Source organism: Hypanus sabinus, unplaced genomic scaffold (genome assembly GCF_030144855.1).
Source record: "Hypanus sabinus isolate sHypSab1 unplaced genomic scaffold, sHypSab1.hap1 scaffold_947, whole genome shotgun sequence".
Lineage (NCBI taxonomy): Eukaryota > Metazoa > Chordata > Chondrichthyes > Myliobatiformes > Dasyatidae > Hypanus > Hypanus sabinus.
Window position 1 is genome coordinate 19,533 of NW_026781801.1, and position 18,464 is coordinate 37,996.

Consider the following 18,464-nt stretch of genomic DNA (forward strand, 5'->3'; position numbering starts at 1 on the left):
AGGTAGTAATGGTGGATGAGGGAATGGCGGATGAACTCAACAGATATTTGCAGGGCGTGGAGGCAAATGGGGCGGAATGTAAGGACAAGATGAACCCTCTTCCTGACGGGGCAGTGGGAGGGTGGGGTGACGGCAGACGTGTGTGGAATGAAAGAGATGCGGGGGAGGACAGTGTTGATGGGGAAGGAAGGGAAGCCCCTTTCTTTAAAGGTGGAGGGCGTCTCAGTAGTTCCGGAACGAAAGGCCTCATCCCGAGAGCTAATGCTGGGGATACGGAGGAACCGAGATAAGGGGATGGCATTTACACAAGTAGTAGGATAGGATGAGGCATAGTCCAGGTAGAATCAGTGAGTTTATATCAGTAGACAGATTGTCTCCAGAGATGGAGACAGGGATCGAGGAAGGGAGGTGTCAGAAATCGACAGGGTAAATTTGAGGGCAGGGTGGAAGTTGGAGGCAAAATTGAAGAAGTCGCTGAGCTCAGCAGGGTTGCAGGAAGCAGCACCAACGTAGCGCAGGAAGAATTGGGAGTATTACTGGTGTAGGCTTGGAATGTAGACTGCTCCACATAGTCCACAAAAAGACAGGCATCGCTGGGAAGTATGTGAGTTCACGTGGCTACCCTTTTAGTTCGAAAAGACCTGGCCATGGGGGTATACTGTCTCTCAACCAGAGACCTGGGTCCCTGTTCTCACCCAGTGGGGGTATCCTGTCTCTCAACCAGAGACCTGGGTCCCTGTTCTCACCCAGTGGGGGTATCCTGTCTCTCAACCAGAGACCTGCGTCCCTGTTCTCACCCAGTGGGGGTATCCTGTCTCTCAACCAGAGACCTGGGTCCCTGTTCTCACCCAGTGGGGGTATCCTGTCTCTCAACCAGAGACCTGGGTCCCTGTTCTCACCCAGTGGGGGTATCCTGTCTCTCAACCAGAGACCTGCGTCCCTGTTCTCACCCAGTGGGGGTATCCTGTCTCTCAACCAGAGACCTGGGTCCCTGTTCTCACCCAGTGGGGGTATCCTGTCTCTCAACCAGAGACCTGGGTCCCTGTTCTCACCCAGTGGGGGTATCCTGTCTCTCAACCAGAGACCTGCGTCCCTGTTCTCACCCAGTGGGGGTATCCTGTCTCTCAACCAGAGACCTGGGTCCCTGTTCTCACCCAGTGGGGGTATCCTGTCTCTCAACCAGAGACCTGCGTCCCTGTTCTCACCCAGTGGGGGTATCCTGTCTCTCAACCAGAGACCTGGGTCCCTGTTCTCACCCAGTGGTAACATCCTGTCTCTCAACAAAAGACCTGATTCACTCTTCTCACACACTAATGGTCTGTGTCGTACAGCCTCTCTGTATAGCACGAAAAATCAAAGTTTTCAATCTCACCTTTCTTCAGAGTTGTACAATCGTGCCAAGCCGAAATCCGCCAGTTTGATCTGCCCACTGAATGGAGAGAGCGTAAACGTTACTCAGCAGCTTCCCAGCCTCGACTCAGCTCTCTCACCAGCACCCCGACGCGCACAGCCCTCGGGCCGCACGGTTACCGTAAGGCCGACAGTGCCGGGGACCCGGGTTCAATTCCACCACTGTCTGCAAAGAGCTTGTACCATCTCCCCGCGGCCACGTGTGTTTTCTCCGAGTGGTCCATTCCCCTCCCGCGGTCCAAAGACACACTGCTTAGCAGGTTATTTGGTCAACTGGGTGGAGCGGGTTTACTGGGCTCCCAACTCCACAGTAATCCTACCCACTACCCACCCCCTGTACCAGGGTATTGTATCTCTGAATAACTCTCCGGCTACAGACAACCCACCTACTCCCAACTCCACAGTAATCCTACCCACTACCCACCCCCTGTACCAGGGTATTGTATCTCTGAATAACTCTCCGGCTACAGACAACCCACCTACTCCCAACTCCACAGTAATCCTACCCACTGCCCACCCCCTGTACCAGGGTGCTGGCAGTGCCACACCCCCCACCCCCACCGTACCTGTTGTTGAGGAGGATGTTGGAGCATTTGATATCGCGGTGCAGGAAGTTTTTCTTATGACAGTAGTCCAGGCCGTCCATCAGCTGCCTCATGAAGGATCTGATGTGGTCCTCAGTGAAATGCACCAGTCCCGACTCCAAAAGCCCCATCAAATCATGGTCCATGTACTCGAAGACAAGGTAGAAGGCCCCTGTCACACAAACACACACCCCGAAAGTGAGGAAGACACGGCAGACACTCACGGCAGGAAGAATTCGGGAGAACATTGGGCACAGGATTTTAACTGGTGAAGAAGTTCTGCTGTTGCAAGGGGTAAGCTTGGCTCAGCGGACATCATTCACCATCATGGGAAATTCGGAAAGGTAAGAGGGTGGGGGGGGGGGGAGATGCATCTCTAACAAAGGAGGTGTAAGGCGATCCTTCCCTCTGCTCGCCTGCAGCTCACCCTTGGGCAAGGTGTAGCCCTCACACCAGAGACACAACATGGCACATCGAGATGGATGGGAGGGGGATCGAGGGCTATGGTCCGGGTGCAGATAGGTGGGACTAGGCACATTAAGAGTTCAGCACAGACTAGATGGACTGAAGAGCCTGTTTTGTGCTGTACTGCTCTGTGAATCTGTAACTGCTGCTGTCGGTTACAATTTCACAATGAGTCATCGACACACAAGAATTGGGCCATTCAGCCCATCGAGTCCACTCTGCCATTCCATCATGGCTGATTTATTAACCCTCTCAACCCCATCCTCATGCTATCTCCCCATCACCTTTGGTGCCCTGACTAATCAAGAACCTATCAATCACCACTTTAAGTTACCCAATGATTTGGCCTCCACAGCTGTTTGCAGCACCAAATTCCACAGATTTATCACCTTTTAGATAAGTAAATTCCACCTCATCTACATTCTAAAGGGATCTCTCTCCATTCTGAGGCTGTGTTCTCTGGTCCTAGTCTCCCCTACTGTAGGAAACATCCTCTCCACATCCACCCTATCTGTGTCCTCTGGTCCTAGACTCCTCCACTATAGGAGACATCCTCTCCACATCCACTCTATCTGTCCTCTGGTCCTAGACTCCCCCACTATAGGAAACATCCTCTCCACATCCACCCTATCTGTGTCCTCTGGTCCTAGACTCCTCCACTATAGGAGACATCCTCTCCACATCCACTCTATCTGTCCTCTGGTCCTAGACTCCCCCACTATAGGAAACATCCTCTCCACATCCGTTCACAGGATTCTCGAGCACAGGTCCTGGAAGACTCCCTGCCTTCCCACATCCCGTAAAAGGAGCATCAAGAGCTCCAGCCTCGGGCAAGTTTCCACCCTTCAGATTTTTCTCAACACAATCTCACTCAGCATCGTGACTATCACATTAACCTCTCACTGGTGCTGGAACCTTGGGAGGATCTTCAGCTCGTTACTGAGAGCTTGAAGACTAGTGACCTCAAGTGTTAACGTACTTCTTTTTCCTCTCTGCGAAGGATACTGCCTGATCATGTGGGTATTCGTCCCGTGTAATGTAGAAGCGTGTCTGATTTTCAGCAGCTTTGGGGGCGGGGTGATCGTGTAATGGTTAGTGTAATGCTGATACAGCACCCCAGCAATCGGCGTTCAATTCCCGCTACTGTCTGTAAGGAGACCGTATGCCCTCCCTGACACCACGTGGGTTTCCATCAACATTACAAAGATAAACGGGTTACAAGTTTTATTTTATATAGAGACAGAGCACAGAACAGGCCTCACTACCCAACAGACCCCACCCCCCTCCCCACCGATTTAATCCCAGTCTAATCACCGGGCGATTTACAGAGGAGATGTCAGGGGTAAGTTTTTCCACTCGGAGAGTGGTGAGTGCGTGGAATGGGCTGCCGGCGACGGTGGTGGACGCAGATACGATAGGGTCTTTAAGAGACTCCTGGATAGGTGCATGGAGCTTAGAAAAATAGAGGGCTATGGGTAAGCTAGTAATTTCTAAGGTGGGGACGTGTTCGGCACAACTTTGTGGGCCGAAGGGCCTGTATTGTGCTGAAGGTTTTCTACATTCCTATAAGAGGAGCACCAGCTATGATGTACCGGTTAGTTAATAACCTACTAAACTAAGTTAGTAGTAACCAGGTTAGTTAGTAACCTACTAACCGATACGCCTTCGCACTGTGAGAGGAAACCGGAGCACCTAGAGGAAATCCACACGGTTATGGGGAGAGTGTAGAAATCCCTTGCGGGTAGCGCTGGGATTGAACCCGGAATTCCCGAAGTCCCGAGCTGAAATAGCGCAGGGAAACCACTATGCTGCCAGGGTGCCCCGGTTAATTGGTCATACAGGTGTGGTGTAGGCTCGTGGGACCGAGAGGGTCTGCTACCATGCTGTCACATTTATTTATTTCGAACTATTATTAATAATTATTGGGGTTTTTTTGCACATTTAGCCCTTTTTTGCACACTGATCCTCTGCCAGTCTTGGTCTGTGAGTAGTTTTTCCACTGATTCTGTGCTATTTCTTTGTTCTGTTGAAAATGAATCCCAGGGTACCACTGCACACGGGTGACACACACGTACTTCGATAAAAAACTGACTTTGAACTTTGGTAGCCCTGAAATAAAATCGTTTTGTTGAATCCCCTGAAGAGATTGAAAGTATCTCCTGACATAGTTCCTCTTGCAGCAGAACACGGGAGCTGGGCAGCCTGCACAGAGGCTCAGATGCCCTTTCACATCCATCACTCCACGTGCCCTTCCTCTGACTCCAGGACTGGGCTGCCTTGGAGATGATGCAATGACCTACGCAGAGGGGACAGGCTACACCTGGACCTGAGGGGGGGTGGCCAATACCCTTGCGGGGAACTTTACGGGAGCTGCTAGGGAGAGTTTAGGCTAATTTGGCAGGGGGATGGGAGCCTGGAGTGATAAAGGCTGAGGAGAGGGATCTTGGTTTACAAGTAGAGTTGGTATATTGTAAGACTGTCAGGGAAGGACAAAGTTGCAGCAGTCAGTGGGATGTGAAAGGGGGACAGGAATCAAAAAGGATGCCAAATACAGGACTAAAGTTGTTACATCTGAACACACATGGAATATGGAATAAGGCAGATGATCTGGTAGCATAGTTAGAGATTGGCAGGTGTGACATTGTGGGTATCACGGCTGGAAGACAATTGCAGTTGGGAGCTTAATATCCAAGGGTGACACAATCTATTGAAAGGACAGGTGGGTGGGCGGAGATGTAGGAGCGGCTCTGTTGGTAAAAAGTGGAATCAAATCTACAGAAAGAGGTGACACTGTATCACAAGATGGGCAGAGTTCAGAAACTACAAGGTTAAGATGACAGTGGCAGGTGTTACTTACGGGCCTCCGAACAGTAGCTAGGATGTGGCCTACAAATTACAGCGGGAGAGAGAAAAAAGGCGTGTCAAAAAGGCAAGATGTTAGGCAACACGTTAGTCACGGTGGATTTCAATATGCAGGTAGATTGGGAAAATCAGGTTGACGCTGGAGAGAGAATTTGTGGGACGCGTATGAGCTAAGTTTCTGGAGCAGCTTGCGGTCGAGCCCAAGTAAGGGGTCAGCAATTCTGGATCGGGTGTTGTGTCGTGAACTCGATATGTTAGGGAGCTTAAGGTCAGGGAACCCTAAGGAAACAGTGATCATAATATGCCAGAATTCACCCTGCAATTTGAGAGAGAGAAGCTAAAGTCAGATGTACGAGTATTATTGTGGAATAAAGGGAATTACAGAGGCATGAGAGAGGAGTCGACTGGGAGGGGACACTAGCAGGGGTGAAGGCACAGCAGCAATGTCTGGAGTTTCTGGGGGCAATTTGGAGGGCGCAGGACAGATGCACCCCAAAGAAGAGGAAGTATTCTAAAGGCAGGATAACGTAACTGTGGCTGAGAGGGAAAGTCGAATATAGCATAGAAACAAAAGAGACAGCATATAATAGAGCAAAAAAAAATCAATGGGAAGTTAGCAGATTGGGAAATTTTCAAAGAGCACGAGAAGGCAATTAAAAGATGAAATATGAAGGTAAGCCAGCCAATTATATCAAAAGATGATACCAGAAGATTTTTCGGCTACATAAAAAGTAAAAGGGAGGTGAGGGTATGGTTTGAAATGACACTGGATGGATAGTAATGGTGGATGAAGAGAAGAATCAGTCTTCACTGTGGAAGACATTAGTTGTGTGGCAAAGGATTGGACGTGTCAAGGCGCAGAAGGGAGGGCACTTGTTGTTACGAGGGATTTGTTGCTTGGGAAACTGGATGGTCTGAAGGTGGATAAGTCACCTGGATGTGATGGACTGCACCCTGAAGAGGTACCTGAAGAGATTGTGAAGGCATTAGTAATGATCTTTCCAGAATCATTCGATGTGGCATGGTTTCAGAGGACTGGAAAATTGCAAATGGCACTCCACTCTTAGAGAAGGGAGGGAAGCATTAAAAAAAAGGAAGTTATAGGCGAAATTAGCCTGACCTCAGAGATTGGGGAGATGTTGGGATCGATTGTTAAGGATGCACTTTGGGAGTACTTGGAGTCACATGACTAAAGAGACCAAAGCCAGCATGGCTTCCTTAAGGGAAAATCTCGCCTGACAGATTTGCTGGAATTCTTTGAAGACAAAGGTGGATGTTGTGTACGTGGCCCTTCAGAAGGCGCCGCACATGAGGTAGCCAAACTAGAGATTACAAGAAAGAAACTAGTGTGGATAGAGCATTGGCAGGAGGCACAGAGTGGAGATAAAGGAACCCTTTTCGGATCGGCCGCCAGTGACCGGTGATGTTCTGCAGTGATCTGTGTTGGGACCGCTTCTTTTTGTGCTGTAAATGAAAGATCTGGATGATGAACTTGATGGCTTTGTGGCCAAGTTTGCGGAGGACAGGAAGGCAGGTGGAGGGGCTGACAGCTGAGTCCTTCTGTAGCCTCCCTGCTTCCCCAGATTAGACAGAGGTGGCAGATGGAATACGGTATCGGGAATTGCGTGGCCATGCACTTTTGTAGAATGAACAAAAGTATACAATTTTCTTAATGGGGAGAAAATTCAAAACTTCAAGGTACGAAACAACTTGGGGGTCCGAGAACAGGATTCCCTAAAGGCTAATTTGCAGGTTGAATCAGTGGTGAGGAAGGCAAATGTGATATTAGCACTCATTTCAAGAGGACTAGAATATAAAAGCAAGGATGTAATGCTGAGGCTTCACAAGGCACCAGTGAGGCCTCACCTGGAGTATTATTTAAGAAAAAAATGTGCTGACATTGGAGAGGGTTCAGAGAAGGCTTACGAGAATGATTCCAGGAATGAAAGGGTTATCATATGAGCAGCAATTGAGAATGATTGAAAGATTGAAAGAGTTACCCTACGAGGAACGTTCGAAGGCTCTGGGCCTGGAATTTAGGAGAATGAGCGGAGATCTCATTGAAACCTATCGAATGTCGAAAAGGCCTAAGTTGAGTGGATGTGGAGAGGATGTTTCGTTTAGTGGGGGAGTCTAGGACCAGAGGACACAGATAGAGTGGATGTAGAGTGGATGTGGAGAGGATGTTTCCAGTAGTGGGGGAGTCTAGGACCAGAGGACACAGATAGAGTGGATGTGGAGAGGATGTTTCGTTTAGTGGGGGAGTCTAGGACCAGAGGGCACCGATAGAGTGGATGTGGAGAGGATGTTTCGTTTAGTGGGGGAGTCTAGGACCAGAGGGCACCGATAGAGTGGATGTCATTTAGAACAGAGATGAAGGGGAATTCCTTCAGCCAGAGGATAATGAATCTGTGGTCTCTGTTGTCACAGGTGGCTGTGGAGGCCAGGTCACTGGGTGCTTTTAAGACGGAGGCTGACAGGCTCTTGATTTGTCAAAGTTCACAGGGAGAAGGCAGGGGAGTGGGGTTGAGAGGGAAATGGATTAGCCACGATGGAATGGCGGAGCAGACTCGATAGGTCGACTGACCAGGTTCTGTTCCAATGTCTTATGAAGGCCTGAAACCCGAACAACCACATCATGGGCTCAATAGCAACCAGAGACAGAAACCAAAGACAGCTCTCGCAAGGTGCAGAACGCACCTTTTGGAAAAGGACAACGCGGGATTAGTGCACGGGGATTCAGACAGAACAGCATAGACATGTGCAGTGCCCTGTGCGACTCCGAAGTCACAGCTCATCTTCCGGGCAGTGTACCTTTGTCCTTTTTGAAGTCCAGGGCATCCTGCTTGTCCGTCACGATTTCCTTCATGTTGACAACACTGGTGTGGTTGAGCTGGCGGAGGATTTTAATTTCTCGAATGGCTGTGATCGGAAAGCCTTCCTTTTCGTTATCTAGCCGAACCTTTTTGAGCGCCACCATCTCACCTAGGAGAAGAGACAGCACCCGTGAACGACCAGCATTGTGGGACCCGCCACAGCTCTCTGCTTGTGATCAGGGCATTTGTGAGGGTTGACGACCACCAGAACAACACCATCACCTGGGCGCAGGCGGCATTACTACAGATAGACATGACACATTGAACAGCCTCAGAGATACCGACCCTCACTGGGGGATGGTCCCACACACACACTGACCCTCACTGGGGGACGGTCCCACACACACACACACTGACCCTCACTGGGGGACGGTCCCACACACACACACACTGACCCTCACTGGGGGACGGTCCCACACACACACACACTGACCCTCACTGGGGGACGGTCCCACACACACACACACTGACCCTCACTGGGGGACGGTCCCACACACACACACACTGACCCTCACTGGGGGACGGTCCCACACACACACACACACACTGACCCTCACTGGGGGACGGTCCCACACACACACACACACACTGACCCTCACTGGGGGACAGTCACACACACACTGACCCTCACTGGGGGACGGTCCCACACACACACACTGACCCTCACTGGGGGACGGTCCCACACACACACACACACACTGACCCTCACTGGGGGACAGTCACACACACACTGACCCTCACTGGGGGACGGTCCCACACACACACACTGACCCTCACTGGGGGACGGTCCCACACACACACTGACCCTCACTGGGGGACGGTGCCACACACACTGACCCTCACTGGGAGACGGTCCCACACACACAGTGACCCTCACTGGGGGACGGTCCCACACACACACACACACACACACACACACACACACACTGACCCTCACTGGGGGACAGTCCCACACACACTGACCCTCACCGGGGGATTGTCCCACACACACTGACCCTCACTGGGGGACGGTCCCACACACACACACTGACCCTCACTGGGGGACGGTGCCACACACACTGACCCTCACTGGGAGACGGTCCCACACACACAGTGACCCTCACTGGGGGACGGTCCCACACACACACACACACACACACACTGACCCTCACTGGGGGACAGTCACACACACACTGACCCTCACTGGGGGACGGTCCCACACACACACTGACCCTCACTGGGGGACGGTCCCACACACACACTGACCCTCACTGGGGGACGGTCCCATACACAGACTGACCCTCACTGGGGGACGGTCCCACACACTCACTGACCCTCACTGGGGGACAGTCCCACACACACACACTGACCCTCACTGGGGGACGGTCCCACACACACGTACTGACCCTCACTGGGGGACAGTCCCACACACACACTGACCCTCACTGGGGGATGGTCCCACACACACTGACCCTCACTGGGGGACGGTCCCACACACTCACTGACCCTCACTGGGGGACGGTCCCACACACACTGACCCTCACCGGGGGATTGTCCCACACACACTGACCCTCACTGGGGGACGGTCCCACACACACACACTGACCCTCACTGGGGGACGGTCCCACACACACTGACCCTCACCGGGGGATTGTCCCACACACACTGACCCTCACTGGGGGACGGTCCCACACACACACAGTGACCCTCACTGGGGGACGGTCCCACACACACACTGACCCTCACCGGGGGATTGTCCCACACACACTGACCCTCACTGGGGGACGGTCCCACACACACACTGATCCTCACTGGGGGATGGTCCCACACACACACACACACTGACCCTCACTGGGGGACGGTCCCACACACTCACTGACTCTCACTGGGGGACGGTCACACACACACACTGACCCTCACTGGGGGACGGTCCCACACACACACACTGACCCTCACTAGGGGACGGTCCCACACACACACTGACCCTCACAGGGGGACAGTCCCACACACACACTGACCCTCACTGGGGGACGGTCCCACACACACTGACCCTCACTGGGGGATGGTCCCAAACACACACTGACCCTCACTGGGGGACAGTCCCACACACACACACACTGACCCTCACTGGGGGACACTCCCACACACACACTGACCCTCACTGGGGGACGGTCCCACAGACACACACTGACCCTCACTGGGGGACACTCCCACACACACACTGACCCTCACTGGGGGACGGTCCCACAGACACACACTGACCCTCACTGGGGGACACTCCCACACACACACTGACCCTCACTGGGGACACTCCCACACACACACTGACCCTCACTGGGGGACGGTCCCACACACACACACTGACCCTCACTGGGGGACGGTCCCACACACACACACACTGACCCTCACTGGGGGACGGTCCCACACACACACTGACCCTCACTGGGGGACGGTCCCACACACACACACTGACCCTCACTGGGGGACGGTCCCACGCACACACTGACCCTCACTGGGGGACGGTCCCACACACACACACTGACCCTCACTGGGGGACGGTCCCCCACACACACACACTGACCCTCACTGGGGGACGGTCCCACACACACACTGACCCTCACTGGGGGACGGTCCCACACACACACTGACCCTCACTGGGGGACGGTCCCACACACACACTGACCCTCACTGGGGGACGGTCCCACACTGACCATTACACTCTGATATCTATTGTTATCACGCCTGTACTACTGCCTTGTTGGGTCAACACTCTTAGAACTCATGAAGCCCCGTTTCCTCCATTCGAACAATCGTGCTCATGCAAAGACCACGGTTGCTCATGTCATACAACAAGGCACATCATGAAAAAATGACTGTTACACTTAAGGACATGCTACGTAGCTCCCGTGGCAGGGCGGACGCGGTTCTGTATCACGTTTACCTGTGTCCTTGTCCTTGGCTTTGTAAACCTGCCCATACGTCCCTTCTCCAGTGATGCCGATGATGTCAAATTTATCCACGCATCGCTTGCCCCAGTCACTCTCAGTCTCCTTCCTCTCTCCGTAGCGAGGACAACAGATTCTTTCAAAAATAAGAGAGAGAGAGGAAAGTGTGAGCGTCAACTAATACAGATCAACAGCGCCAGCGCTCATTTTCGAGGGGACTAGAACTTGAAAGCAAGGGTGCAATGCTGAGGTGTTATTGGTTCGACCGCACTTGGGCAATTTTGGACCCTTTACCTCAGGAAGAGTGTGCGGACATTGTAGAAGGCCCAGTGCACGCTCATGAGGATGATAGGGTTAATGTATGAGGAGCTTTTGATGACTCTGGGGCTGTACTGGCTGGATTTTACAAGAATTCTGGGGGGAATCTCACTGAAACCTATCAAATACTGGAAAGGCTGGATAGAGTTGGAGAGTATGTTTGCTATGGAGGGAAAGTCTAAGGCCAGTAGGCACGGCCTCAGGACAGAGGGACGTTCCTTTAGAACAGAGATGAGGAGGAATTTCTTTGGCCAGAGGGTGGTGAATCTGTGGTATTCATTGCCACAGACTGTTGAGGCCAGGACTTTGGGTGTATTTAAAGTGGAAGCTGAGAGGCTTTTGATTATTAAGTGTGTCAAAGGTTATAGAGAGAAGGTAAGAGACTGGAATTGAGATGGGTAATGAATCAGCCATGAGGTGGAATGGCAGAAAATACTCAATGGGCTGAATGGCCTTATGGTTGATAAACATATGCATCCCCGTCACTGGGGTACTGTTCTCCAGCACGGGGCCTCAGTGGCACACACACACTGGTCATCGTGTACCATCGCTCACCAGCGCCTCTACTTCCTCAGGAGGCTGACCCTCACCCATTTTTACCGATGCACCAGAGAGAGCATCCAACCTCGGACCCACTGCCCTGCCCGCGGGCACGGGAAACCGCAGAGCGTCGTGGACACAGCTCAGCACGTCACAGAAAGCAGCCTCCCCCTCCGAGGGCCCCGTCTGTACTCCTCGCTGCCTCAGTAGAGCAGCCAGCGTTATCCGAGCTCCCCACCCACCCCGGGCACTCTCTCTCCTCCCACCGGGCAGAGGCCACAGGAGTCTGAAAGCACGTGCCACCAGCCTCTACGACAGACCCGATACGATGCACCATTGACCTTCCCACCCACCTGACCGTTGGGCCACAAGGCAGAGGAGCAGTTAGGCCAGTCGGCCCATCGAGTCTGCTCCACCATCTCATCATATCTGATCTATTTCCCTCTCAACCCCGTTGTCCTACCTTCTCCCCGCAACCTTACGCCCTGAACAACCAGGAACCTATCAGCCTCTGCAATAACTACACCCAAGTGGCCTGGCCTCCACAGTCGGTGGCAGTGAATCCTCTGGCTGAAGATATTCCTCCTGTTCCCCTCTCTACAGCGAGGTCCCTCCAGGCCAGGGGTTCCCCACCGTTTTTATGGAGCAGCAGCCCCATGGACCCCAGGTTGGGAGCCCTGATCCAGGTTTACCTACACTGCACTCTCCCGGTATCGGAGGCACTTTATCCTGTGTCATTATTGTTTTAGCTCGTTCTGCCCCATATGGACGATCTGTATCAACAGTGTGCAAGACCAGGGTCTTCTCTTGTGTCCCAGTACCTGGGACAATAGCAAACCAAATCCCAGTTTGCAAACACTGACCCTCACCGGGGGGACGGACTGACGGACCACGGATTCTGGAGCAGGTCTCACTGAATTAAACTATTTCAGGGTGGGACAGTGGAACTAGAGAACTGTGAGCCCCACGTCAGCAGAAGTGAACGTGGTCCAAGCCGTTATTAACGAGAAACCAATGACGTGATCGGGCAGCGTTGACACTGATTTACAAAGAGCACTGCTGAAATGTTTAGAGCATTTTTTAAAGGTCGGAACAAATATAAGACTGTAAGATGCAGGAGCACAATTAGGCCATTTGGCCCATCAACTCTGCACTATCATTTGATCATGGCTGATGTATTATCCCTCTCAACTTCATTCTACTGTCTTCTCCGCGTAACCTCTGACACCCTGACTAAACGAGAACATATCAACCTCTGCTTTAAATATACCCAATGACTTGGCGTCCACAACGAATTCCACAGATTCCCACCCTATGATTATAGAAATTTCTCATCTCCATTCTAAGTGGACATCCCTCTTTTCTGAGACTGTCCCCTCTGGTCCTAGGCACTCCCACTATAGGAAACATCCTCTCCACATCCACTCTATCTGTGTCCTCTGGTCCTAGACTCCCCCACTACAGGAAACATCCTCTCCATATCCACTCTGTCTGTGTCCTCTGGTCCTAGACTCCCCCACTATAGGAAACATCCTCTCCACATCCACTCTGTCTGTGTCGTCTGGTCCTAGACTCCCCCACTATAGGAAACATCCTCTCCACATCCACTCTATCTGTGTCCTCTGGTCCTGGACTCCCCCACTACTGGAAACATCCTCTCCACATCCACTCTGTGTGTCCTCTGGTCCTAGACTCCCCCACTATAGGAAACATCCTCTCCACATCCACTCTGTCTGTGTCCTCTGGTCCTAGACTCCCCCACTATAGGAAACATCCTCTCCACATCCACTCTACCTGTGTCCTCTGGTCCTAGACTCCCCCACTATAGGAAACATCCTCTCCACATCCACTCTATCTGTGTCCTCTGGTCCTAGACTCCCCCACTATAGGAAACATCCTCTCCACATCCACTCTACCTGTGTCCTCTGGTCCTAGACCCCCACTATAGGAAACATCCTCTCCACATCCACTCTATCTGTATCCTCTGGTCCTAGACTCCCCCACTATAGGGAACATCCTCTCCACATCCACTCTATCTGTGTCCTCTGGTCCGAGACTCCCCCACTATAGGAAACATCCTCTCCACATCCACTCTATCTGTGTCCTCTGGTCCTAGACTCCCCCACTATAGGAAACATCCTCTCCACATCCACTCTATCTGTGTCCTCTGGTCCTAGACTCCCCCACTATAGGAAACATCCTCTCCACATCCATTCTATCTGTATCCTCTGGTCCTGGACTCCCCCACTATAGGAAACATCCTCTCCACATCCACTCTATCTGTGGTCCTAGACTCCCCCACTATAGGAAACATCCTCTCCACATCCACTCTATCTGTATCCTCTGGTCCTAGACTCCCCTACCACAAGAAACATCCTCTCCACATCCACTCTATCTGTGTCCTCTGGTCCTAGACTCCCCCACTATAGGAAACATCCTCTCCACATCCACTCTATCTGTGCCTTTCAACATTCGATAGGTTTCAACGAGATCCCTCCTCATTCCTCTAAGCTCCAGCAAGTACGGGCCCAGAACCATCAACGCTGCTCATCTGCTAACCCTTTGGTTTGGGTTGTTCTTGGATCTCGACAGTCCATTTGCAAACGTTTTGTCACCCTACGAGGAGACATCATCAGGGCTCTGCTCACTTGTGGTGTGTTCACCAAATGCTTGGCCTTTATAGGCTTATCAATCAGCTGATTGGTCGTCAGCATGGAAATTCAATTGTGATGCAGGGAGGGGCCTCGCTGCTGATTGGTTGCGTGGCGAACTCTGTGCCATTAGCCTCCCGACCTTAACCCTTTCATTCCTGGGATCACTCCTGTGAACCTCCTCTGGACCCTCTCCAACGGCAGCACATCTCAGAATATTCCAGCAACAGAGATAATTCTCCACCTCCCCCCAGCACCGACGCCCAGGGCGATGACACAGGATCCGAAGGCGCACCACAATCCAACTCTGGTACTCCCCTCCTGACACCCACATCGGAACGAGGTCGGCCTGTAGGGAACCGACCACTGCTGACCCCCCCTGCCTGAGGCCCGTCCCTCTCCCACTTTCATACTTGGGCCGCTTTTTGAGGACGGGCTGAGGCTGGGGCGGAGTCCTCTGCTCGGGGGAATCCGGCGGTGAGGGATCCGTTCCGGTGAGTTCCGGGGGGAGAGGCAGGTCCATCAGTAAATGCCGTGTTCTTTGGTCTCTCTCTTTCTTGGCTGGTTTGGCTGTGTGACTTTCCTTGGGGCTGCAACAGGAACAGAAACAGCGTTAAGGCAGCAGGTAAGGACCCAGAGTAATGGCGGAGGGGAACCACTGTTTCAAAGGAAGCGCAGACATCCCTTGTACTGGTTGAAGATAATTCATGTTAAACCATCTCCAGGTGACTGGAGCAGACCCCTCCCTGGTTAAGGCCGCCCACTCCAGGTTTGGTAAAGTCAGCCGTCCATCTCTCTCACCTCCCGATGAACGCGGGCGCAGCTGGAGCGGCCACTGACCCACACCACCAGGTTCAGGAACAGTTATTACCCCTCAGCCATCAGGAAGGAGGTACAGGAGCCTCAAGACTCATACCACCAGGTTCAGGAACAGTTACTACCCTCAACCATCAGGAAGGAGGTACAGGAGCCTCAGGACTCACACCGCCAGGTTCAGGAACAGTTACTACCCCTCAACCATCAGGAAGGAGGTACAGGAGCCTCAGGACCCACACTACCAAGTTCAGGAATAGTTATTACCCCTCAACCATCAGGAAGGAGGTACAGGGGGTGGGGGGTGGTGTCACGTGATGACGTAGGGTCGAGACGTTGGGAATCCAGCTCCCTCATAAAAAGTAATGAAATAGTGTTTAAATGAAGAAGAGTTAACAAATATCTACTAGAAACTATTTATAAGTAACTCAGGATTATCTTTAGATATGGCTCCTAAACTGCAACAGAAGGAAGCTACTACTTCAAAGACTGCGCAAATTGGCGGGGAAAAAGGCCTAACCATCTCGGCGAAGCCTCGGACTTGAGTTGGATCTCCTCCCGGCGAAGTGCATGGCACTTCTGATGATGCGGGACAGGAAGTTGCAGCAATGTCGGCGGTCTCCAAGAAGAAACGGCAAGAACAACGCATGCGCGAAAGCATGCATGAACCGATATTAACAAAACTACAAATCCCAACTACGGCTGGAAGTGAATCGGAAGTGGAATCAGACTCTTTGGGGAAATTCAGAGGATGAAGAAGAGGAAAAGAAGGAAGAGATTAAAGGAGACATAAAAGATATTCTGATACATATTATGAATGAACTAAAAGCTATAAGAAGGATGCAGAATAAACTCGATAACGTGGTGGAAAAACAAAAGAAGATGGATAATAAAGTTAAAGAAATGGAAGTAAAAATGGAAGAAAACACGGAAAGAATAGAAAAGATAGAAGACAATAATCTTGCCTGGACAATAGAAAGAAAACGGATGTTGGAAAAAATAGATGCGCTTGAGAACTCTAATAGACGAAATAATATCAAAATTGTTGGTCTCATGGAAGGTACAGAGGGAGAAAATCCAATAAAATTCTTTCAAGAATGGATTCTGAAAATGTTAGAAATGAAAAAAGGAAGCCAAGTAATTGAAATTGAAAGAGCACACAGAGCTTTAAGACCAAGACCTCAACAAGATCAAAATCCAAGATCAATTTTGATAAAATGCTTAAGGTACCAAGATAAAGAAATGATCTTGAAGGCAGCTACTCAAGGTGCTGAAAAGAGAAATGGGCCATTGATAATAGGAGGGAAAAGAGTTTTGTTTTATCCAGACATAAGTTACGATCTTCTGAAGAGGCGGAAGGAATTTAACCCAGTGAAAAAACCTTTATTGGAAAAGGGCTATAAATTTTTTTTGAGCTATCCAGCAGAATTGATAATTTTCCTGGATAACGAACAAAGAAGATTTTCCGTTGACTACCGGAAAGCGGAGGAATTTGTACAAGAATTACCTGATGTCCACGAAGAAGTAAAGAATTATAGAAATGAAATGGACTAATGATGAAGACTGAACAAGGTTGGACTTGATGGACATTTATATATAAAAAAATAGTTGAGGAGTATTAATTGGGAGTAGAGACATTAATTATTTTTTTTCTTCACTAATATATTTTCTTTTTCTTTTGCGGGGGAGCTGGAGGAGCTCCTGATCGATGGCTGCAAGTTTCACGTGTACAATCATGGCGATTGCCATGACCCGTAAAATGGGGGGGGTAATGTTGTGTTCTTTTAATTCGCAACATTAGTGGGGGGGTATTTTGATTTTTTTTCTTATATATTAGTGATCTTTCTTCTATTTTTCTTCTTTTTTGCCTGGATGGTTGGGGAGAGACTCATAGCAACATGGAAAACTTAAAGAGTTCCCAAGGTATTATGAATGATTAATTTACTTAATTTTTAAAGTCTTAATGTTAATGGAATTACTGGACCTGTGAAAAGAAAAAGAGTTTCAACATATATTAAGAAAATGAAAGGAACTATATATTTTTGAAAATTTGGCTCCCATACCTACAAAAGATAGGATTAAATACATAGGTCCTTTGAAGATAAAAAGCAATTGGGGAAAGTAAACATTAATATTAAAATTATTTTGAACTCCATGGAGCATGTGGGGATCCTCCAATATCCAGGCAATCTTTCTCTCTTTTTTTCTTTCTTTAGATAAGGGTTAAGGGGGGGAGGGTTAATATTATTTTTCTCACTATTTATCATCACATTTATTCTTTGAAATTTTCTGAAATTTAATAAATAAATAAATAAATATTTCTTTTTTTAAAAGGAAGGAGGTACAGGAGCCTCAGGACCCACATCACCAGGTTCAGGAACAGTTATTACCCCTCAATCATCAGGAAGGAGGTACAGGAGCCTCAGGACCCACACCACCAGGTTCAGGAACAGTTATTACCCCTCAACCATCAGGAAGGAGGTACAGGAGCCTCAGGACACACACCACCAGGTTCAGGAACAGTTATTACCCCTCAACCATCAGGAAGGAGATACAGGAGCCTCAAGACTCATACCACCAGGTTCAGGAACAGTTATTACCCGTCAGACATCAGGAAGGAGGTACAGGAGCCTCAGGACCCACACCACCAGGTTCAGGAACAGTTATTACCCGTCAGCCATCAGGAAGGAGGTACAGGAGCCTCAGGACCCACACCACCAGGTTCAGGAACAGTTACTACCCCTCAACCATCAGGAAGGCGATACAGGAGCCTCAAGACTCATACCACCAGGTTCAGGAACAGTTACTACCCTCAACCATCAGGAAGGAGGTACAGGAGCCTCAGGTCCCACACCACCAGGTTCAGGAACAGTTATTACCCATCAACCATCAGGCTCTCGACCAAAGGGGATAATTTCACTTGCCCCATCTGTGAAATGTTTCCAGTACCTACGGACTCAGTCTCAAGGACTCTTCACGTCATATTCTCGCTAGTTATTGCGTACTTTTTTATTAGTTTCC

At 50.5% G+C, this 18,464-nt stretch overlaps 1 protein-coding gene across 1 annotated transcript in view; it reads right to left on the reverse strand.

The window, feature by feature from the left end:
• LOC132390544 (cyclin-dependent kinase 12-like) overlaps window positions 1–18,464 on the reverse strand; it is a 147,273-nt gene that overhangs the window by 19,287 nt on the left and 109,522 nt on the right. Inside the window, exons 3-7 of the mRNA XM_059963156.1 lie at window positions 15,044–15,220; window positions 11,118–11,257; window positions 8,136–8,306; window positions 1,977–2,166; window positions 1,373–1,429 (exon numbers count right to left, since the gene is read on the reverse strand). Coding sequence (XP_059819139.1) covers window positions 1,373–1,429; window positions 1,977–2,166; window positions 8,136–8,306; window positions 11,118–11,257; window positions 15,044–15,220 — 735 coding nt within the window. The remainder of the gene's footprint in view (window positions 1–1,372; window positions 1,430–1,976; window positions 2,167–8,135; window positions 8,307–11,117; window positions 11,258–15,043; window positions 15,221–18,464) is intronic.